This window comes from Phoenix dactylifera, chromosome 16 (genome assembly GCF_009389715.1).
Source record: "Phoenix dactylifera cultivar Barhee BC4 chromosome 16, palm_55x_up_171113_PBpolish2nd_filt_p, whole genome shotgun sequence".
In the NCBI taxonomy this organism is placed as follows: domain Eukaryota; kingdom Viridiplantae; phylum Streptophyta; class Magnoliopsida; order Arecales; family Arecaceae; genus Phoenix; species Phoenix dactylifera.
In genome coordinates this window covers 830,760-855,089 of record NC_052407.1, presented here as the reverse complement: position 1 = coordinate 855,089, position 24,330 = coordinate 830,760, and the positions used below count along the sequence as shown (strand labels likewise).

Sequence of the window (24,330 nt, the reverse complement as noted above, 5' to 3'; positions counted from 1 at the left end):
ACCCCAAACAGATATAGTTCTTATGCATCCCCACTCCCTCCCCACACCTACGTACAAGTGGGTACATAAACTAACAGCAACAGTGACGATAGGAGGGTGGTGACGGAGAACTTGCCAACCTGCTTTTTTTTTTTTTTTTTTTTTGGTACAATGGTGGTTCACAAGTATCGGGTGTGAGTGTAGCCCATAAAGTCAAAAAGGATAAGAGCATACAACAAAGACAGAACTAAGACATAGTTGTTCCAAATAAAATTTCTGGAGTACTGAGCCACAAAGAAAGCCACCCCGCACTGTTCGCCTCTCGGTAGACATGAGTGATCTGGTAGGAGACGCACTCATCCAATAGTCTGCGGATGTCGTAAATCAACCGCATCCCACCGGCCCCATGGCCCAACTCCTGAATCGACTCGATTACCTGGTTGAGTCTCCCTCAAGGACGATGCAGTCCGTGCCTAGCATACGCTTCACATAGGAGACTCCCTCCTACGCGGCTCTGGCCTCGGCACCAACTACAATTTGATTGGAAATCCGTCAGCCCCTAATTGCTACCAATTTGGCCTCTTGATCTCCGATGACAAATCTGGCGCCACCACTGCCACCTCTCTCATTGACACCGCCATCGAAGTTCATCTTGAGAAGTCATCGGGCCGGCGAAGGATCTTGTAGTACCGGAGGAAGCTGAGGGTCTTTCCAAGGAAGGGCTTTCCTTCACCTTGTTTGATGTTATTACCACAGCCTGATCTCAGTTTCAGGGAAGCTCAGAAACGAACGTCGTTCCAATACCAGATGGCCTGGACCAGTAACGGAGTGGCGCCCGGCAGCAGGCCAAGCCACCAAGCAAGCACTGAGACGTACATCGCCGGTTACTCCTTCCTTCCTCTCTCTTCTCGCTACTCTCGTCAGCGTTTGATTCCTTCTCTACGATTATCGAGGTGCTCGCAGGGAGAGCTGGGATTTATGCAATGGGAACAGGTTGGGGACAGCTTGGGGTCAACTGGTTGGCGATCGAGGTTGGCCGGATTAAGCCATGGGGAATGGACGATGTATAAAAAAATGACCACACTTGCAAGACCCGATCTCATGCACCACCTTAGTTTAAGTGGAGCCACCCCTGATCTTACGTTACTTGTTAGCGGAGCACAGAAAAATGTGCCAATTATCATGCAGTGCTAATGACCGATTGATGTACTTGACTGCGGATCTAAAAAATTTACAAACAAGCATAAATTGAACCCAAGTTTGACATTATCGAAAGTGTTCACGAGTTCAAATGCATGACCTAAAGACACAACATCAGATTTTAAGTTCAGCTTTGACTTAGGAAATAGAGCAGCTGGAACGAGGACCAAGAAGAAATGTTGTCGTGGCAGGTGAATCATGGGCACGGTAAGCCTGATACATTGTTCCATCTATTTTTAATGATCTTGAGCTTATGAGATTGAGTGCTGTCTATGTTTTGGTTGAGAGGGTTTCAGGTCACCAAAGGAGCTAGGGCTGTGCAAGGAGGCCTCATCTACCAAAAAATTAAATGAAAAGAAAGAAAGAAGGAAGACAGAGAGAGAGAGAGAGCAGGGGGGTAAGGAAAGCTTACCTTGCATAATGATTTTTATTCAATCATCAACAACTAAGTTTATACACATCAAGACGAACTAGCGTTCAATCTCCATACAAATCCACGTACATAAGAAGCTCGACCCTAGATCTTACTTACTGGTGAAGGAAACCATCATATGATAAGAACCTAATCAACTTTCTTGGTATTGCCCATCTTAGAACTTCCCTATTCTCGAATCAGAACAGCTGAAACGGGCTACTCAATTTGCAGTAGATATGGCTCAGTAGAGAAGGCGTTCTCAAAGCGAGCTGAATGCCATGGCGGCCCCATCAACTGGACTTTGATGAGGAAGGTATGTCATCTTTGCATAAGGATTCAGTAACTCCCACCTAAAAAAATCGACAGCAAAAAATGTCGAGGTACCACCGATAGGAATTAAGCATTTTGATATCTTTTTGGTTGTTCTCATGAAACTGAGTTGTATAAAGCATTACCTATAGCCCAGAGAGAGATGGTGAAGAATTACTGCAAGCTGTACTCGCGCAAGCATATTCCCAGCACAGATCCTATGCCCCCCTCCAAACACTTGGAATGTTCCAGGCTTTGCAGGTTGCTTCAAGTGTTAAAAGCTCCAATTAGTCACAATTAAAACAGCTTTCTTGTTTGTAAACTAAAAACTGGTGCGTTCTTGGTTATGCCAACTTACATTCCAGCGGTCGGGATTGAAACTCAGTGGATTGTCAAAATTCTTTGGATCTGTATGAAGGGATCGGAGCCAGACAACAACTTGCCAATCCTTTGGTATTCTATAACCTGCACCCCTTATTTGTTTAATTGCATTCCAAGATGAAACATTATAGCACACATATCCAATACAGGGCAGGGGGAGGTAAAAAATCTCATTTTCATTTACCTCCGTATTCAACATCTCTGTTGGTGACGCGGTAAAGAGTGGCAACAATATTCGCCAATCTTATTGTTTCTTCCACTACCTATTTTTTTGAAAAAAAAAAGGAATAGTTAACCTATTTTTATGTTTAGATTTGCACGAAATATGATCCATAGTGAATCCCAGACCTTAGCTGTGTACTTCATTTGTGATATATCATCCAAAGTAATGAACTCCCCTTGCTTCCCCTTGCTTATTATCCTGTTCTCTTCCTGCATGAAAAGAAACAACTACGTGCCTGATTTAGAAGTTCAGCAATAAGTAGAAGAGGAATATTTCTCAGGAAGTGTCTTCAATTACCCGAAGCTTTTGAAGAACCTCTGGTGATTTAGAGATGTGATAAAGAGCCCACATTGAAGCGAGCGCTGTAGACTTATACCCTCCGACGACTAAAGAGACTATGTTATCTACCACCTCATCATCAGTCAGCGGCTTCCCCTCCTCATCCTTAATTTGCATCAGACCATCCATTAAGTCACTGTTTTCATGGATCTCATTCTTTCTTCCCTTCCTCCTCTCCAGTTCTTCTCTGAACACTGCGGTCAGCTTTCTCCGACACTGTCACACGCAAATTCAATTCATCATACCACGACCAGTACCGGTCTTTGAAAAAACAGAAGAAAAATTGAAGAGCATATGTGGTAGTCGAATTAATAACTAGAAAATAGCAATGAGAGTATCCAACCTTGAGAGCATGGTGCAATGCTGACCCTGGAAAATTTATCGGGTATGCTCTCAAGCCTTTGAGTAGGCCGTCAAACAACTGATCTATCTCATCTGTGACCGGGCTGGGATCCATGCTTACAAACATCTTACATATATTCTCGAATGTCACCTGAAATCTATGCCATAAATTTTACCATATGTTTCATGTCAGAACTATGAGTATCATGGCTTTTTCCATTGCTAAGAAGATCAAACCTTTTTGGTTTCGAGCTCGGCATTGATGGTGCCCTTCTCTGCCCAAGAGCGGAGCGCAGAAACGACACGTGGCTGCACCATGCGGGCGATTCGCCGGAGTGCTTGGGGCTCATTGATCGCATTAACTACGAAGCTCCTCAGCCTTGCATGCTGCTTTCCCTCCACGTTGACGATGGACGAGAAGCCGACGAGCTCAGGCTCCGGCCAGCAGATACGGAAGTCCTCAGCGGACTTCAGCACAAACTTGTTGCTGGCCGGAGAGCATGTGAGGATGGTGGGAGATCCAAAGAGATGGGTCCTATACATCCCCACTCCTTCCCCATATCTACCAACAAATCGTTACATATATCAATAGCAGCAAAAGCAGTGGTGGTTTGGACCAGCTGAGATTTGTGCAGCCTCGTCTTTAAAAAGTTTTGTAGTGCCATCAGGAATCATTTCCATACATTAATAATCAATTTCCATTAATCACAATTTGTTCTGCTTTAAAAGTAGCAATCTAACCAAGATTTCTTTGATTTGTTTTCTCCTTTCTTTTTTTTAATTTTGGAAGACCAAGAAATCGGTAAGTTGGCTTGGCCTATAATGACACTAATGGGGATACAACCGCACGTAGAAGCCTGGAGAGTACATCCTGTTTCTCAAATTAAGGGTGTGACATGAATAAATCTGGAGTGAAAAATTTTCCATTCATCATTTAGGATCTTCTCTCATAGAGATATTTTATTGTAAATATATTTGTTTATCTTTCTATCATAAAAAAATGAAAGAGAGACCTTAGATAAAAAAAAAAAGCTTACTACTGCATGTTCTGGAGGGAGAACAAAGAAAATGGATTATTTTGATTAGTGGTTTTAAGTACTCCGAGGTTTCTTGCATGACATCCACAAGTTGTTAATCTCTAACTTAATAATGCTGTACAATAACAAGCAATCTTCCCATGTAATTCTTATAAAACAGGCTCAGCTTTTTTGAGAATTCTGCAGGCAGTTCCTAACCGCAAATGCCAGGGCGCTTATCGTGTTGTCCATGAGAGTTGTCTACTTTGGCATTATTGTCCAATCAAGGAGATTAAAACATAAAAAAATCTATAAAAATAAACTACAATAATCAAAACGTACCTTGAGAGCCCCAACAGCTATTGATCATGGTGGGATCTCCTGAAAGAAGAAAGTACAAAAAAAAAAAAGGGATAGAGTTTCCTCTCCTTCTCCTCCTAAATGCTTGTCTCTCAATGGGACAGGTGCCTTTAGAGACGTAGAGATCTTTTATGCCCTAGAGATTCTCAACAAACATATATATATATATATATATATATATATATATATATATATATATATATATATATATATATATATATATATATATATGGATTGGAGCATTAGACTAATTAGTAATATTAATTGGTCCACCTATTATAGAGCCCATTAACTAAATCAGGCATACACTAATACTTAGTATACCACATAGCTAAGACAATGTGGCCCAAACTAAACATATGATCATAAATCAATTATGGCTCCTTAAATATTCATTCAGACGACAACTTAGTCTTTTTTTTATGTAATAAATCAAAATAAAATCAGTCCATTATCAATAGAAGCCCACTTTATGGGAAATTCCAATGTTCTCCCACTTGGGCAACATTAATTAAGACTTTAACTTTTTTAAAACATTATTTATTACATATATATAGTTTGAAAATAACTCTGAAGCTAAGTTCATCTTATGCAGCCACATATGTAAATGTCCTGAATGAACAACATCTTAAGTCCGGTCCAACAAAACTACTGACATCGAGTAATAGCAGTCTTCATATCATTTATTGACATAAGGCCCTTCTATGGTTATAGATGTTAATAATTTCATTGACATGGATCTCAATGATGTTGCATGTGTACCCTTAGGTGATCAAAACAAAAAATATAAAGTTCATCGTCAGTCCACTTTATGGTCTCAAATGAAATCTCTTTATGCTTTCAAATAAAGGTTGCTATAATTATAACATTTCAAGCTTATGTCACAATTTCATCTTTATGTCTCAAGACGACTCATGATGTCAGTTATAACATAAGTAATACCTTCATGCTTATGCAATACCTGTACGCTTAAAACTTTCATTTATCGCGGTCCACGCTCAGAGGAGGACCACGATGTTGCGGTCCACGTTGAGAGTTGGACTGCGATGTCGCAGTCCTCCATCACCCAATCTCTCCCTCTTTATCCTTTTCTCTTTATTTTTCTAAATGCTGACCTCTTAGTGTGGACCACAGCATTAGAGATGAAGAGAAAGTTTTGGAAGGAGAGAAAGAGAGATCGATGGAAGAGAGGGACGATGACGAGACTTCATCACGGATTGTTTTAGAAAAAATGGAGAACAAAGCTATTTTTTTTCTCAAACAAAAATCAAAATGATGGATAAATAAATAGAAAAAAAAGGAATACCTTAATCACGTGAAAACCAAAGCCGATTAAGGCTCCTTGTTTTCTTTGTTGGGACTCCTACAAGATTTCTATAATATAAAGGGATATTTTCTATAATTATAATATTTTATCATTGGTATTTTAGTTCAAAAAAATTTATAAATCAAAATAGCTTTTCGACTCATGCTAAAAGTGCTTTTCCAAAGCAGCTCCATTTTAGAGCTTCTCCCAAGAAGCTATTTTAGATTTCTAGCAAAGCTAAAATATCTTTCCGATTATTTTTACCAAATATCCCTATGCCATCTAAAAGTACTTTTGGAGGGTCAGAAAGTGCTTTTTAACCCACCAAAAGCTCTGCCAGACGTAGCCCTAATCCAATTAGTAATACTACTGGATCAATTCATTATAAAGTCCATTAACCAAATCAGGCCTATATTGATAGTTACTACACCAATAGAGCCCAAGCTAATCATATGATTACAAATTAATTATGGACTCTTTGAATATTTATTCAGATAACAACTTAGCCTGTATTACATAATAAATCAAAGTAAAATCAGTCATCTAAAAATTCCAATAAGGTGCTCATCCCGTTATCCACGAGAGTTGTTATACTTTTACGTCATTCTCGGATCAAATTAGTCCTATTTTTAAGTGCTAGCATTTTAATTAACTGGAATGTGAAACAACGGAGAGATCCTTTTAAAGAGCCGGCAGGATGTTACCACTGTTGCTAACGTTCCAACATGAAACATGGGAGATATCGAGTTCGATCTAGTAGTTCAAGCTTCTCATGAAACATGGGTGGATCCCTCTCGAGAGGAGAAAATTTTTATGAAAAAGAAAGGAAAGAAGAAAAAAGGAAGGAGAGTCTGTACAAACTTTTGCTTTTTGGCTTTGATGAAGTCGTCGGGCCGGCGAAGGATCTTGAAGTACCAGAGAAAGGCGAGGGTCTCCCCAAGGAACGGCAGCCCCATGTGACCCGGTGGAAGCTTAGCCCAGCCTTGTTTGCCATTGCTACGGGTTGGTCTCAGCCTGAGGGAAGCCAAGAAGAAGGCATCGTTCAAGTACCACAATGCTTGTAGCAGCAGCGGGACTGCACCCATAACCAGGCCACACCACCAAGCCAACGCCAAGACATCCATGCCTGAAAAACTAGTAGCTCGCCCTCTCCTCTCTTGTGGATCTAAGGAGAGGTCTCTCTATATTAAGGGATGCCTTTGATTCCTCACAGTGGATTCCTTGGGCGTTGCTGTCCACAAACAGACAAGATGGCAAGATTTGGAAAGAAGGACCCAAGCTGGTCGGCAAGGCGTCCTACTCGATGTTACCCTCAGAGTTACAATCCAACGTAGTGCTTGTCACGCCCCCGCCTGCACCCGGCACGTGCGGCAGTGCCCACGTAGGGGCCACATGAGGGAGGAACACGGGGCTCTCCTGCCAGATATTGTCCGATTCCGGGGGTTGACGCAAGCGTCCTTCATCCCTCTCCGGTTTTGTTTTCCTCCCAAAATGCGTCTGCGGGATTAGGAGACACCCGCCTCATATGCCCAGACTTTGGAATGAGTCTTTCCGATGCGGGACTATTGGGCCTTACATCCTTCCCACCATCGGATAAGGTGACGATTTGAGGCTCAATAGTCCCACATCGGAAAGACTCGTTACAGAGCTTGGTCATATGAGGCGGGTGTCTCCAAATCCTGCAGGCGCATTTTAAGAAAAAAATAAAACCGGAAAGGGGTGGAGGACGCTTGCGTGAAGCTCCGGAATCGGACAATATCCGGCAGAAAAGCCCATGTTTCTCCCCTCATGTGGTCCCCACGTGGGCACTGGGTGCCTCTCGTGCTCCACGAATGCGGAGGCATGACAGTGTTGATGTGTCACCCAGTGGTTGCACGAACCTCATGAATTGCACCGATCTGCTCCTGCCACGGTGAATTGGCAAGGGGCCGGGGTATTAAAGAGTGGTGGCACTGGAGCTTCATTAGCTCGCCAGGAGTTGGATCCTCCTGCACCGTATCTGACTTTGCTCCAAAACAGCATGGCAATGTCTTCATCTGGAGATCGATACCTCACACCAACTCTACTAGCCATGTGTCATGCACCAGACACGACAGTGATCTCACTTATACTGATGGCGTTGGGTTATGGTATGCATCTGAACAAAATAAAGGAAAAGGCAAGCCATGTAAGTAGGAGCAGAGGAGGTGAGGTTTTATGACGCCATGGAATTACATGTTTTAAAATACTGGGTTTCTCCAATACTCGGTCGGTCATTGCAAGCGCTGAGACGGTTGCTAGCTTCAATCTACTTTGGCCAAGATTAATCCAGGCGTTAGCTAGTCTTCAACGTACTCTGTTTTGATCCTTGCTCATGTCTTGCTTTCTTTCATTAGAATAAAACACTAGTCGTATCCTTGGATAAATCCTAATATTTTTGGTTGTCAATCCCTTCCTTTGTTTCAGGAAAATAAGAAAGAAAGGAGGAAAATAAAAGAAATACTAATTTCTAAAAAGTTGATAATTGCTAGAGTAAGTTTCGTTGCCTGTAGAACGAAAAATTATACATAAATTGCCATGTTTTTCACTAAATTTGTAACTGTAATGCCCAAAAAAAATAATTTATTCTGAAAATTCTTTTTTTGACTTTAAAAAATAAAAACTTTAACTGAAACCAAAAATTTGAAAACCATTAATTTCTTATTCATTTCAAAATTTTCATATATAAATAACCAAATTAAAGGTATGATTCATAATTTTTATAATATATTCAATAATCTAACCAAATTTATAATATAACTTTTTGGGATTTACACAAAGTATAAAAGAAGTTAATGGTATTAAATATCAGATATGTTCGGTTTTAGTTTTGGTTTTGGATTCTGCGTTAGATTTAGTTTTAGGTTGGAGAATCATCAAAACCTTAATTGAAACGAAAACCAGATAATTTTTAATTTTTAAATCCATCACCGAAACCATCCTCGTCTAATTTTGGTTAAAACCATTCCGATGGGTAAAATACTCAGATATCCATCCCCATTGGCATCCTCAGGTCTGTATTGCATCCTTAGAACTGAGTGCTATTTCATTTGTGCCTCTCTTCCTTGCTTATAGATTGTTTTTTTCCTGCATGAAAAATGTAAATTGAGATTGCTGAGGGGAAGACAGAGTATATTCTAGAGCAGCACTTTAAATTACCCCAAGCATTCGAAGAACCTCTAATGATCTAAAGATGTGATATAGAGCCCACATTGCAGCAAGGGCAGTAAATTTCATGCCCTGCAATGACGGATATTATATTATCCACCACCTCATGATCACTGGCTTCCCCTCCTTATCCTTAATCTGCATCAAACCATCCACTAAATTACCGTTCTGATGGTTCTCATTCTTTCTTTCCTTCCTCTTCTCCACTTCTTCTCTAACCACCGCTGTCAGCACAAATATGTTGACGGCCGAATAGCATGTGAGGATTGTCGAAGACCCAGAAAGGTGGAAGCTTAGTTCTGCCTTGTTTGCTGTTACTACTACTGGTTGGTCTTACTTAGATTTGAGGGAAGCAAAGAAGAACGCATCGTTTTGCACCAGAATGCTTGTAATAGAAGTGGGATGCACTGAGAGTCCACATCTTACCAGTAGATTTATTGCTCTGGTGGTAGACCTTGCAAGGTTGTGAGGTCTATGTACAATTTACAGGCAAGCAAGTTTAGTGATACGCCAAAACTGCACTCTTCTATTATAAGCACTCATTCGTGGTGCTAAGAGGACCCATGCAGGCATATATTTAGTCCCACATCGGCTATACAATATGTAGATTTTGGATATTTATGCAGAACTAAGAAATCCAAATAACATCTTCTAGTTAGGCTTTTTTTGAATGAGATCTTAGATTGTTGTAATGGAATCAAAGCAGACCAAGCCTATGCGATATATATGGACTAAAGAATATCGCAGCATGGACTCATCTGGGTTGACCATGGGAAATCATGGTATTTGACTTAAATGGAGGAAGTATGTAAGGCCTTGTTGCTATGCAATGGGTAAATTTTGGGTAGTTATATAGGACCGAGGAGGACCAAAGAGTCCAAATTACATCTTCCATCTAGCTTTTTTTAACTGAGATCATGGGTTGTTATAGATGCCCAATTCCATTATTCAACTCTTTTTCTCTTTTTTTTGGGTTTTTTAAAGGGTTAAGAAGACTATAAGCCCACCAATTTATTAAAAACAACCAACAAATACAATCTGAGACTGCCAGAAGTTACAAATCTGAAAGAGATTACCTCAGCCAGACCTTAAACAGTATAAACAACAGTATGCAACTCTCTCACAACTACTAGAAACTTTGCTGGTGCAGCACACCTTTCAGTCATTGATGAGAATCAAAATTTGATTCAATAATCCACTTGGCAAAGAAGACGCGTCAAGGAAGACTTATTTCTTTCCCCCTGCAAGCACCAGCAAACTGCAAGCATCTGTGGATCTCAACCAGCTCGCAGAGCGAATGAAGCTCTCTTCCTACGCCATTGTCACGCCCCAAGCCAAGCTCGGAGCACGGCAGATGCCGCAAGCCCGCACAGCAAACCATACAAGCATGTAAGACTGCAGATCATATCAAAACAATGACAAATTTTTAAATTTTCTTTTTCTTTAATCAATAATTTATTTCAAAGCAATCTTCCAAAGTTTCACAATAACATGACAACATAAATCAATTACTCTAACTAATCTAACTAAAATACCAATAATCGAATAAAATCTTCAAAATCTAATGCACTCCCCATGTCCCGTGAGATTATGTATCTTCATCTGAAAATTAAAAAATTATGATAATGAGCTACACTAGCCTAGTAAGCAACATAATACCCCAGAGTGAGGTCAAAACATACTAGATCTTTAATTAAAATACAAAATAATGACTGAAAAATAAATCATAAATAACATTTTTTTTTGTAATTTATTAAGCATTTTCTTAAAAACTTTGATACCAAAATTCCAACATCAATAGGCTATGGCCACGTAACCCAGTAGCATGGGCTATATAAAGTACCAAATCCACTATTATTAACTATCGATGGCAACGGTGTCCAAATCTACTATTATTAACCACCTGTGGCAACGGTGTCCAAATCCACTATTCTAACCACTGGTGGCGTAGTATCAAAACCAGTTTCTCAAAGAATAGAACCATGATACAAGATACAGCTGTAGTAAACTTCAGCATGGCAAAAAATATAAAAGCTGCAGTACAAAATTTAACACATCCACTGTAAAAATATAGACCTGTATCTTTTGCAAAACAAGGGAGATGTTCTGGGACTTGTTAAGGCCTTCGAGCGATTTAAGCCTTTCCTTTCTGAATGCAGAAATGTTTCCAGATACCCGTTTATTAGTGCATCCATCTCCTAACTCATTGCAGCTAGCTCATGATATGGGGGATCCTAAAGCTAATTTCAGTCGATGTGTCCTGTTTATGAGCCATCTTACTGTACCACATGCTATCTTTAATATCATCAAGACAACATTATTTCATTGGATGTGTGTATGCATGCTTGAGAGAGTACTCCATAAGTCATTTATATAAAATAATTATAAGAACCAAAATTTCATAACAGAAGCTGACACTGATACTTGAACCATAGAGTTACAGAATGAAAACAAATTTTCGGAATATCTTTAGTCTACTTTCGCCACAATAGTAAATCCACTGCCACAGTAAATCCCTAGTTGAGCAGAAGCACTTGATCCCTTGTAGTCTATATTAACTCTCTGGGGGCAAGTTTGATCATACGTGTTCCCCAGTCCAAGCTGGCCATGTTCTCCCCAGCCCCATGTCATGATTGTTCCTTTCTCTGAAAATAAATAATTTCCAAGTGAAAAATCACAACTTAGACTGTTTTTAGCAGAATAAATATAATATCTACTGTATTAGCTTACCTGTTATAAGAGCGGAATGCTCGGCACCAGCTGCAATGCGCACAACATTTTCATCAAGACAAGGTACCCTCTCCAGAGTCCGTGCTGTAAAAATGCCAAGTCAAATACACCTTAGATGACTTAGTAGGGTAAAATAAGTACTGAATAGACACAAAGAGAAGGTACCAAATAACTTGCCTCACAAAATATTCCATTTTGTGTTACACATTTGCAAACTTCTATAACCAAATAAATTGCATGAGGTGTTGGAAAAGTTACTATTTTAGCCTTTTTTTACTCATGCCAACATGAATGATCCAAAGAACTTTCATCATGACATGTCCCCCTCCCTAAGGAAGAAAAAAAACATGCATGCACCACAAAAAAAAAAGGGGGGGGAAAAAGAGAAGAAAAAAAACCACCTTGGAACAGACATCAAATATGCTTCCAATAGTGCTTCAGTTCTTGCTCATTATTAGAATTTTAATATTCATGCATACAATTTCCCTTACCAATGCATTTTTTTCCCAAGAAGCTTATGAATATACCTTCCATTTGTCAGAAAATAATTATGTAAAAAAAACCAATTTGGCATTCCATTTTCAGACCTTTAAGTCTGCTGCTTAGTGGCAAATTTGAGGTCTAGGAATAAAAAAAATTTGAGCAGGATACATATAATATATGTTTATTGGCAGTCAAGACAGTTTTCTTTCTTTTTTTCTTCTTCTAAAAGACAGATATCCGTTGGCCTTAGAAGAAACAGTTAACAATAATCAGAGACGACTTGATGACAACAAATTGCCTCTTCTTGCACTAAAAGGCACAAGCTTCAATCTCGCAGCATTTCATAGTTCTAGTTTTGGTCAGAGACCAGAAATTGAAAATACCAGAGAGTTGCCATCTGAGCTAATACCTTGAGCACATGGAACCAGTGTCTGCTGCATTGGGCTCATCTGGGGAGAACCACTGAGCATCCCATGGCGATACCCACCAAACATATACAGTTCATTATCTGCACCATAATCAAGAAAGTTCAGACATGCCACATGCTACAATATAGAGCTTAATAATATCGATTTTTCTTGACTTATGTACCAGTTAATACTAAAGCATGATTCCATCCCAGAGCAACTTGAGTGATCCTCGAAGGTGAAGGCGAAATTTGAGGAGTGTGATCATCCGATCTTCCACTGAATCTTCTGCCCCAAATGTATAACCGACCATCAGCTGATACAAAAGCAGAATAATTTCAAGTAATACCACAAGAAAAATATATGAATATTATACAAACAAAAACAATCTGCAGAATTTACCAGACAATGCAGCACTATGGTCTCCATTGGCATATATACTAACAACTTCACAATTCTCAAATCCTTCAATAACTTTGGGAAAATTATGTGATCTCTGGGTTCCAGATTCAAACATACCGATCTGCCCATGTCTCCCAGAACCAAAACCGTAGATTGAACTGCCCGATGATCCTGCATCTGATTACCACATGCTGTAAGTACGTACAAATCCACAGAATCAATTTCTGATTCTTGAGATACAGCACTTATGGTCAAAGATCCAAAAATTATGTAATCTCAATTCAGCCAAATAGCTGTTCCTGCTGTAAATATAGCAGAACAATATTAGAAGTTTGAATTATGACTAGACTTTTGGAAACTAATTTACACAAATCTTTAAATGATGAAGTCATCTAGTTTACTCTCATAAAACCAAGCATCCACAATTTGAGTTACAGCATTTTCAGAAATGCCAATCATGAAATTATATGCTCTAGTCAATATTTTCTAAGTCACTAGTTTGTGTGTGTTTCCATGCCACCATCTGAAACTTGGGTCGAGATTTATATCCACATGATAATCTGACATTCTTTTTGGATGTATCATCCACATATACAGCATTACAGTTGCCGTCAAGGAAAGGTAACTGAACTGAGGGCATTACAACACATGCACATAAGCTAGCAATGAATTGGAGTTCTCAAGCACACAAACTCAGGTTTAGTCTTTCAACAAGCTTTATCCCATTTACATGTGATCTACTTTCAGGATCAAAGTGTTTTTAGCCAGGACTTGATATAACATCCACCCTCACAATGACTTGGTGTCTTATTCTTGGCCAAGGCAACTTTGGTAAGAGAGAGAGGAATGCCATGAAATTCCCAAGGTAAGTCGGTGAGTACAGAGATATGAGATTATTAACATAATACAAGGGTTGCCTTAACAAAGAATGAGACAATGATTCGTGGCATGCCTCGTTATTTAGTATTTTCGGTGCAAGGTTTTAGGTACTAAGACCGCTACACATACTAGCACTCAACCGGTACAGGTGTACCAAGAGTTAATACAACACACCCATCTGGATTCCAAGTCAGTACAGGGGGCATACCAAGTATTGGTTCCTTATCAGTCTGGAATGGTCCCTTCAGGTTTGAATCAGTACATGGTTAGTAAACAAAAGATCGAGGAATTGGAGGAAAAAGCTAAGGTTGGGGAGTCTCTCTCTGGCACAAGAATCCACAATTTAGGGGTCTGGTGGTCCTGCTTCTTTATAAAAAATCATAAAAACTTTATTTTCTCTGTATACACTCGTTGAGTATCACAAGGCCCTAGGTCCAAGTCTCGCTGCTACCTCTCTTGTGATAGTTGACATATGACCTATCCATGTTTGAACAGCTTCAGTTAAACCTATCTTTCTTTGATAAGAAGATCTCTATAGGGTTCCCCCTCTGAATGAAATTCAATGGGGTCCATAGAGACCATATCTTCATCCATAAGATCTCAAGTCCCGGATCAATCGAAAGTTCGATTCTATCTGAGTTGTTCATTTTCAAATGATATCCACACTGTTCACAAATATTCCAGTACCTAAAACCTTGGGTTTGTTCTTCTAATTACTAGAACAAGAGAGAGGCATGCCATTATCCTGCCAAACCTTTGACAACCACAAGCACTATGTGCAAAACTTTAAACTTTGATTTTAATAGTGTTTCCCCCTTGGTTGTAGTCTACTAATAATTACATAGCATAAAACAGTCTAACTGACACTCTTTTGGCAATATACTAATTGACACTTTAATCCTCAATTTATATAGAGCATTGCATCTAAGCGTTTTAGCCAAATCGAAGCAACATCCAATGTCCATCAGATCAGAACTCAAATGATTAATGTGTTACTTACGTTTTAACATAATTGATACTCATGGAACTCCATCCGGATGTGAAATTACAACTACTTTCTCAATGATCTAGTGCTTGGGCTTATGCTAGTAACATTGAAATACTCCAATCTAATCTTACGTGAGGAAACTAATTAATCATTCTATGTGGCATGATAGATTTTGACTATTCCCCATTTAATGTTACTTTTCAATATCACCAATTTGTTCTGTCCTCGCATATAATCGTTTTGAGTTTAGCATGTGACATATGAGAATGCATATATAGCATTTGTTTCAGTTTAGCATATATTACATACGTGTATGCATGTGCATGATAGAATCATGTCAGCTGTGTCATTTCTTTGTTTTGAAATTTTGAAACTCTTCCATTTGTGACATATAAGTTTATTTAGTTTTATGATGTTAAAGTATCAACCAGGAACATGATATATCGATGGATGGTTATCAGATTATTATAATTAAATACAGAACAAGGATGAAGTGTAACTTGTACTCGACACAAGTTACATTACAACTTTTTTGTAGTGGTATGGTATGAAAAGCTATATTTGAAGCTCAAAATGGAAACTGGGGGAAAAAACAGCTTATGTGAGGCTAAATATATGTTAAAATAGACATTGGTGCCAAAATCACTAATCAATGTCCAGATACATCCATATCAGACAATCGTGACAAGATAGACAGACATGTAGGATTTCATGAAAATAAATCTTGAATATTGCTTCTTCAAGTTCATTTTCTCAAACTTCTGCCAGAAAAAAAAATGAATTTAATAAAAGAATAATTTAGTATCCATTGAATTTCGTGGCTTTCTTTTCAGGCTTTGCAAGGGAAGCTGATAAATAAAGCAAATTAAGCTTGTCAACATTCAACTGAAACAGAATTAGCATTATCAATTTTAAATTCATGAATAGGCATAAATCATTAATATTTTTACCAGACACCAGTGCAAGAGAATGGCGCATCCCACATGCTATTTGCTCAACATGCTTTGAAGAAAAAAATAAGACTTCAACAGGGGAACCATGTGATTGATGATCTCCATTTCCAAGCTGCCCAAATGAGCCATCCCCACACATAAAGAGTTGTCCTGTATCTGAGAAGCAGGAAAAAGAAACAGAGGGAGAACCATCACGGCAAAGATCAAAAGCAACATTGAAAGTGGGCAGACAACATGCACTGATGACACAGTAACATACTAACAGTAAGAATGAAAAGCTGCCTTATCAAATGCACATTCAGCATTAAAAATAGCACATGATATACCAGAGCTGAGAATTGAACTTCAATATGATGGCTTTATACTTTACCGCCACATGAATATGCACCAGTAATCAGTATCCTAGTAATAGTATCTTGCCAGTCGTATCTGTAGTGCATATAATGCTAACTTCTAAAATTTTACGTTTTCTGTCTAATTTATATTTTTTAATTTCATATTCCCTTTGTCACATTAAAGCATCAAAATAAAACTGAACTTTAATCTCTGTATCAGGTAAAGAAGAGTAAGTAATTGTTCCAGCATTTAGAAACCTGTAACAAAGCCAGAGTGATTCCATCCAGCAGAGACATAGGTTATAGTAAAGCTTTCAAGGAACTTTACAGGCTTTGGCAGCAAGCAGTTTGACAGCTCTTGGTGACCGAGTTGACCACATGTACCCCTCCCCCATGTCAGTGCCCTACCATCACCTATAAAACTGTCAGTGAAGTAGACACCATTTCATTTTAGCATAAAACATATTATTTTTCATCCATATCAAAGTGTTATGGTAATTATGAGGGAAATGCCAAGCAGCATTCCAAGATTATAAACATGAAAGGAAATACTGAAGGATCACTACAAGTAGAAAAATCAATCTGATGAAGTTTCTCAACATAAAAACATGGCCATATAAATTGAATGCAGAGCTTATAAAAGGTGATCCAAAGTCACTAGCAGAGTTTCAAAGTGACTAAGCAGTAACAGCCAGATGGAAACTTGAAATCATAAAGTCGGCATCATTAACAAGTTGTGGCACTTCAATAACAAAAACATTCTTCCCCAAAAAAAAAATGAATAACATTCAGCGACGAATTTTAAGAACGAAGAAGAAACTAGCCATAAAATCAAATTCATTGTAAGGAAATAATTATAACTTCCAAAACAATTTAAATATATCTGCATATGTCATTAAAGGGCATTCATCCTCTAATTACAGAAGGTAGCTTTCTTGCCCACACTTGATCATAATCTGAAATCAATTTCAGACAAAGTTTATAGTCAAGGTGGACTAGAGATTTGCACATAGAACAAGGCAGTAACTTTCCCAAAAAAAACCAAAAGTGTCTCACAGATGATTCTATGCGTTCCTGAATATATCCTATATACATCAGAGATGATTGTATTTGTACTGCATGCTATCTGAAAGTAATTTATAACAAAATGCAAGGTCCTATTAGAACAAAAGTTTTAATTGCCATACGTTAAATAACTGATACGCTGAATTACGTCTAACAAGGTTAGTTTAAAATTACTTGCTGACTAAAATAGACATGTTTTGAACCCTCTGACATACATACGCTCTGATGCATCTAAACAATTTAGCAATCTAGATTACCCATATATGTGTATTGCCAAAATCCTTAATACATCGACAATGCAGTCTACTGGCATTCCACCTTTAAATCTAAGCTTTCCATGATAAAAAGTGTTAGCCTACAGGAAGATATCCACCAAAACCCTAGCTAATCCACCCCACCCTGCTTCTAAACTAAGCAAAGATAATCTCATATCAAGACGGGAAAATCACTAAGACCAACAGTTCCAAACCCTCGAAACACTTAAAGATTCAATTTTTAGCTAAAAGCTGAGAGCTTGTGTGTGATTAACACACAACAGTATCGAATTCCGAGTTGAAGTGGTGAAGATGGAATCTTGGAGCGAAGGATTTCTTGGTCGTTACCGGTTAAGGCGATTGAATGGGCGCCACCGCAAGCTATTTGGGCGATGCGACGTGCGGCGGCGGCGGAGGAGAGGGGTGGGAAGTTGAGGAGGGGCTGGGGGAAAAGCTGGTCCTCGAGGGTGCCCGTCCCGAGCTGGCCATCGGAGGCCGCGCCCCAGCTCCAGGCTCGGACCTCCTCGTCGTACCTGTCCTCTTCCCCCATGGCCACGGCCGCCTTCTCTTCCAAGAAGTCTCCTTCCATGCTCAACTTCCCACCCGATATAAATCTCCTCCGCTGCAAACTAGGCTGCATTAATAGCTAGGATTGTGGCTTTCTGCCGATTTTTTCTTTTCTTTTTAATTACCCTTTTCCTTTTCTTTTACGCCAACCAAAACTTGTCACGTGCCATGCACGTGATAGATGGATCATTATGGCTTGGTTTGATTGAGGATTTTAGTTCTTCCATACCACCTGAATAGCTAAATTCACTTTATTTTTCATGGTGCATTTATCTTTGTTCTATTTTTAATAAAGAGAGATATTTGAATAGAAATGTTTTTTTCCATCTTAAGAAAAGTATATTTGCAGATGAAAGCGACGGATGGCTCTAGGGCTTTTGCGTAATAGTTAACAAGAATGATATCTATGCTATGTGCAAGGAGATAATGAAAAGTATTATTTGATAGAAAGGTGAAGGTATGAATCGGCTCCATATTAACAATTCCTATGCTAATAAATTATATATTAATTATATATTTAACCTCTTTATTAAATAAGTATTAATATGAATAAGTTATATATTAATTTTATATTAATAATAATATTAATTTGTTCATAAATACTAAATATTTTTGAGTACAATTTGAACATTAAATTAACTTCTATTAATAGTAAATATTAATATTTATTAAATTTTGATAATAAATTAAGTATTTAATATTTATATAAACCTAAATATTAAGTAAATCTTTATATATAAATCTTTATTAAAATTTAAAGAGAAAGATTTTTGACCAAAGCATGAAGCCCAATAAGTAGCGGGCTCACACTTCCGGATCCAAGCCTAAAAAAAATGAAGGGACACCTTAGGCTGAGCAAACTGCCCAACTCGCCCGTTGAGCAGGTCTACTGGCCCTTATTGTTGATTTGATCGCCTATGCACGGCTGCCAATTCAATTGTAGAAAGAAATAGAGGCAAGGTTAACAAAGCAAAATGAAATTAGATTTAGTCTTTGATACATAAGACTACTATTATATTAAGATATTATAGTGGATTAGTTACCTTGATTAATATCCCTTTCTTATCGTAGGTTTGATAGTTCACCAAATTCTCCTACAATTCTTGGAAACGGATTCGGTCTGAATTCACCTACTTCATATCATTTAGGCAAATTAATGTTGCTATTATTAATACAGTATCGTGATCATCAATATCGAATATACGAGGATTAACCTCAGAATAGACAATAAGAGTTATGTCCACTTTTACCCATCACATCTTTTCTTTTCCTCTTTATCTCTTTGCTCAACAACTAATGGCAACGAATAATTGAAGAAATTACAAGAAGAGAAAAATAAAATTTATTTTTATAAAATAAAAAATTTAAGATAAAGTTAAAATAATAGAAATAATCAATGGAGTAATTTGAAAAAATTGTAGTACTAACCAAGAGGCAAGATTTTTTTTTTTTGATTTTCTGTTACTTTCTATTGCTATAATACTAAATGCGAGGTTGCAATTCGAACACTACCTTTATATAATAAAAAAGAAACAAACAAAAGAATTACATATTAATAGAAGTTAATATTTATTAAATTTTAATGGATGTGTATGCATAAATTAATATAACTAGAATAATCAAAGAAGTAATCCAAAGGATTAATGGATGTTAATATTTAATTAAAAAATAATATAAAAATACTGAAAGAAATACTGGGAAATGCTGATTTTTTGTGTGAATACTGAAAGAAAACTCTTTGAGGTCGTATGTAGCACAAAGGACACCAAAGCAATCCCTTACTATTCGCAGCATCAGCTTGGTCTTGGCTGCCAAATAACAACCAAAAATTATAAGTCACATGCAAGATAAACATAGAAAGAAACAAACCATCAGCAAAAGAACAATACAGAGGACGTCTCATTTTATTGCTATGGAATAGAGGATTTGGAGCATCCGGCATGGTGGATGCTTCATCCTCAACTAAGTTTTGAAAATCTATTCATTGATTGGAGGATGAACCATTTTACAAAATATGCACAGTCTGTCATTCTCATGTTGATTGCGAGTATATATTGGACCTGTTAGAAGGAGCGGAACACAAGAATGTTCCTAAAAAAAAGATCTTTAGTTGCCTCAAATACGGCAAAGAGACTTAATTTTTTTAATGCTTGGTTGGGGCTATGCGATTCTATTATGCAGATAGAGCTAAGAAATATTTGGTCCAAAAAAGTGAAGAATACTGCCTTTAAGCTCGTGGATGACTAATGCAATTGATTTTTTTTTTCTATTTTTTTCAAGAAATGCTCTTATTTTAGATTGCTTGAGCAGTGGATCATGTTTTTCCTTGTCAGCATGGTTCTGCCTTGGTTACATATGTTGGAGTTTCAGCCAACTACATCTGCTCTGAGGCCTTTCAGTAGATTGTATTATACTTCAAAGGAGGTACCAGACATATCTCATTCGGATGTGGGAAGGAGTACAACAGCTTAATCTTTTGAGATAAACAAAACAGAGCTCTTCATGTTCAAAAGAAGATGGTATAGCAGGAAAGTGTTGGACTGAAATTTTTTGAGAAATTGTTTGAAACTTTCAGGCAATGAATGCTCCTACTTATAGGTCCGAATGAGATCCTTTCCTTCATTGCTTCTTCTTACGAGGATCAACATTTTCTATCCTGATTATTAGATACTTGGTTTGGGGCCATTTAGCTTCTTTTTCTAGCATTTGTTCCTTTATTCCCTCGATAATGTAACTCATTTCTATTGTGAATATAATTAATCTTCAATAAAAGTTGGGCCGCTTCTTTTTGCCTCCTTTTATACAAAAAAAAAAAAATCAGTGAAGAGGTTTTCAGATCTTAGAAAAGAGATAGGAGGTGGGAAAATGCTGGGATTTTCTTTGGGGTGATTCTTAGTTAGAAAACTAACTCCATTGGTTTTCTTTAATTCCGGAATTTCTGTCAAATTTTATAGCGGAATAAATAGATGCATGAAAAAATATACAAATTTCGCTGATTTTCCTTGCTTTTAATGATTTTTTTTTTCTACTTAGGATTCGTGATGTATACGAATAAATAGAAAAGAAAAAAAAAAACGTACCAATGTAAACAATTGTGGGGTTTGCCATGGAATCAAAGATTGGATGGTTTCAGGAATGTGGAAAAAGGATATCCTATCAAAAAGAGAGAGAGAGCGAGCGAGCGAGCGAGAGAGATTGACCGCTTTGGTCAGAATGGCGTTGCTGAGAAGCATACGTTTTCCTTGCGACATGCTGAGCTCATGATTTCTTCCCCTTTATCCCCATCTCTCGCATGGCTTCACGCTGCACCCCCGAGAAAGGTTAGCCCGGAAAGAAATATTTCTATTTTCATTTTTTAACTGTAGCCGAGAGGCAACAAATTTGGTCAGGATGAAAACAAAAGGAAACCAGTTCGAGAAGGATAAAAAGAAAAGGAAACCAATTCGAATATTTTTTTCTTCCACCTAGGAGTCAGCATTTTTTTTTTTCTCTCCCATGGATTTTCTTAAGTTTGAAGATCAAATATTTTTTTTTTTCAGTAGAGTCTTTTATTTTCTTTTTTTTTGATTTTTTCTATGATTTTTTTAATTTTATTTTGGAATTTTGAAGAGGGTTTTGACATTCCCTTTTCTTTCCATGTAATAAGTATAGAGATTATATTGAGATTTTTTTGGATCTATAATCCTATCTACTATATTATCTCTCTATTTCTATCTATATATATAGGGCTCGTTTGGTTCATGGAGAAAAAAGAAAAAAAAGTATGGTCAACGGAAAATAATGAGATGTCTCTTGTTTGGTTGGAGTTTTCAAATGAGAGAGAAGAGAAAGTTGTATTTACATGGGAATCATTGAAAAGTCTTTTCCATGAGAAACATGGAAAAGTTACTTTTCCATGAGCCGAGAATTATTTCGTTTTTATTTTTTTCCAAAAAAGTCCTTTAGCATTAAAGAGGCATTAAAGACCTAATTTTTATTAAGAGTATAATAGGAATACACATAAATTTTTCAGGAAAGTGGATGGTCAACCAAACATAAGCAAAATCTGTCATTTTTTCATTGTCAACCAAACATGCCAAAAGTATTTTTTCAGGCATCCTCTTACAAGGAATCTGCTTCGTAGAAATCATATTCTTAGAAGAAAAAATGCTTCTCGCGAACCAAACGAGCATATATATAATTTTTTTGAAGAGTTCAAATATATATTTTTTCAATAGAGTCTTTTTTTGATTTTTTTATGATTTTTTTAAATTTTATTTTGGAGTTTTGAAGAGGGTTTTGACATTCTCTTTACTTTCCTTGTAATAAGTATAGAGGTTATACCGAGATTTTTTTGGATCTATAATCCTATCTACTATATTATCTACAGCACTGTCTCTATTTCTATCTATATATATATAAAGACAAGTTCAAAAGTTTAGATAACACCAATGCCCAACTCCATGATAGGGAAACTCTAACATGATCATTGTGTTTTATATTTCTTAAAGGGGTCTATATTAATAAAAAGAAAGGGGGGATGACAAGTAGAAGCCAATAGTTTGCTTCAAGTTTTGAGTTTATCATAGATATCGCATTTCTCATATGCATTACACGTGGCAAGATACTGATAACAAGATTCTTAAAGTTAGACGCACCAAGTTACTCTAAAAGATAAAATCTTTACCAGAAGAAAATTGTGGGCCTTGTGCTCAAGATACGTAAGAGAAAAAAATCAATGATACATTTCATCATATTTCTCCTCTTTTCTTGTTTTGTGAGCATAGCATATGGGAGAAAGTTTCCAATCCTAGCTCCCCAACTGAAGTAGCACCCTTTGCATACTAAGAAATATAGAAATGCATGAGTGGAGTGCCTGCCCTATAATTTGCCATTAAAAAGATCAAGTAGCATGTTGCTAGTCAAGTTTTAAGGGGTGAGCGCAGGATGTTGCTCCTTGTCCTTTTATAAATTATAATTCAACAAGCATTACTAAACGTGTTATGTCGGCAAATTTGTTCAAAATCTTATAGTTATAGCCAAATAATTAAGTGGTTCAAAGGTACAGAATTTACATTTGACACTCTTAGGATCTGGGGCTTCTAACGAAGGTGATGATGCGACATAGGGCAAGGTTTTACGATCTCATGGAAAGGAATCCAAGTAGTTGATTTTAGAATTAGAGATTTGTTTAATATTTAAAATATATTATTCCATGTATATATATACACACACACATATTTTGTTGCAGTAAGAGCGATTTTTTTAAAAATTGATTCTTATTTTTGAAGTTGTAACATAGCTCTTGCTTAGTTAGCTATTGTCACGCCCTCGCCTCCTCGGGGCACGTGAGGCACCCAGTGCTCATGTGGGGGCCACATGAGGAGGGACCGCGGAACTCCCCTGCCAGATATTGTCCGATTCCGGGGCTTCACGCAAGCGTCCTTCACCCCTCCCCGGTTTTGTTTTCCTCCCAAAATACGTCTGTAGGATTAGGAGACACCCGCCTCATATGCCCAGGCTCTAGAACGAGTCTTTCCGATGTGGGACTATTGGGCCTCACACCCTTTCCACCATCGAACAAGAGTCGTCCTCGGCTCTGATACCAAATGTCAAGCCCCCGCCTCCTTGGGGCATGTGAGGCACCCAGTGCCCACGTGGGGGCCACATGAGGAGGGACCGCGGAGCTCCCCTGCCAGATATTGTTCGGTTTCGGAGCTTCATGCAAGCGTCCCTCACTCCTCCCCGGTTTTGTTTTCCTTCCAAAACGCGTCTGCGGGATTAGGAGATACCCACCTCATATGCCCAGGCTCTAAAACGAGTCTTTTCGATGTGGAACTATTGGGCTTCCGATGCGGTGCCGCCAGCCTTGGGGTCGGCCCCTCCCGAGAACTCCATCACCCTCTCTTGATTGCGGGAGAAGATGGGGAAGGGAAAGCTTCGGGAAGGAGATGAAAAGAAGAGAAGAAGAATAAGAAAGAAGAGAGAAGGAGAAGAAGTTTCGGGAAGGAAAAAAAAAAGGAGAAAGAGAAGAAAAGAAACAGGGGAGAAAAGAAAAAGAAAAGAAAAAGAAAGAAAAAAAAAGAAAAAAAAGAAAAGACCCTAACGGATCTGGCCTAACAGGTTGGATCTGGGTTCGGATCCGAAACTAGTTAAGCCCAAATTGATTTGAGTCCGAACCCAATTAAGCTGGGTTAGTTCCAGCAGATCCAATTGAATATGAATCAGGCCC

General features: G+C 38.0%; 2 protein-coding genes across 5 annotated transcripts; both read right to left on the bottom strand.

The window, feature by feature from the left end:
- Positions 1–1,809: 1,809 nt before the first annotated feature.
- On the bottom strand, positions 1,810–7,010 carry LOC103720107 (ent-kaurenoic acid oxidase 2-like). The gene is made up of 9 exons (XM_008809667.3): positions 6,732–7,010; positions 3,426–3,750; positions 3,190–3,339; positions 2,805–3,062; positions 2,633–2,716; positions 2,469–2,547; positions 2,262–2,368; positions 2,050–2,168; positions 1,810–1,944 (listed from the first exon to the last, which is right to left on the bottom strand). Exons 1-9 carry the CDS (start codon positions 6,992–6,994, stop codon positions 1,854–1,856), a joined length of 1,476 nt encoding a protein of 491 aa, XP_008807889.3. The 5' UTR covers positions 6,995–7,010; the 3' UTR covers positions 1,810–1,853.
- A 4,391-nt stretch (positions 7,011–11,401) lies between these two features.
- Positions 11,402–18,202, bottom strand: LOC103720092 (ultraviolet-B receptor UVR8). 4 transcript variants are annotated; one of them, XM_008809631.3, is made up of 8 exons: positions 17,901–18,201; positions 16,492–16,647; positions 15,896–16,054; positions 13,079–13,255; positions 12,861–12,992; positions 12,679–12,777; positions 11,787–11,870; positions 11,402–11,701 (listed from the first exon to the last, which is right to left on the bottom strand). In XM_008809631.3, the coding sequence occupies exons 1-8, from the start codon at positions 18,190–18,192 to the stop codon at positions 11,526–11,528; spliced, it is 1,275 nt and encodes a 424-aa protein (XP_008807853.2). In that variant the 5' UTR covers positions 18,193–18,201; the 3' UTR covers positions 11,402–11,525. The 4 variants fall into 4 exon arrangements, with proteins under 4 accessions (XP_008807853.2, XP_026665411.2, XP_026665412.2 ...); XM_026809610.2 differs by having other exon boundaries at positions 16,562–16,647; positions 17,901–18,200; XM_026809611.2 differs by having other exon boundaries at positions 16,562–16,637; positions 17,901–18,200.
- Between the last annotated feature and the right edge of the window lie 6,128 nt (positions 18,203–24,330).

Excerpts from the sequence above, each read along its gene's own strand:
- LOC103720107 (XM_008809667.3), bottom strand. The coding sequence starts at position 6,994 with ATGGATGTCTTGGCGTTGGCTTGGTGGTGTGGCCTGGTTATGGGTGCA. Across the intron at positions 3,751-6,731 it reads ATCAAAGCCAAAAAGCAAAA|ATATGGGGAAGGAGTGGGGA; the intron begins GTTTGTACAGAC and ends ATTTGTTGGTAG. Across the intron at positions 2,548-2,632 it reads AAATGAAGTACACAGCTAAG|GTAGTGGAAGAAACAATAAG; the intron begins GTCTGGGATTCA and ends TCAAAAAAATAG.
- LOC103720092 (XM_008809631.3), bottom strand. The coding sequence starts at position 18,192 with ATGCAGCCTAGTTTGCAGCGGAGGAGATTTATATCGGGTGGGAAGTTG. Across the intron at positions 16,648-17,900 it reads CCATTCAATCGCCTTAACCG|GTGATGGTAGGGCACTGACA; the intron begins GTAACGACCAAG and ends ACAGTTTTATAG. Across the intron at positions 11,871-12,678 it reads ACTGGTTCCATGTGCTCAAG|CACGGACTCTGGAGAGGGTA; the intron begins GTATTAGCTCAG and ends GCATTTTTACAG.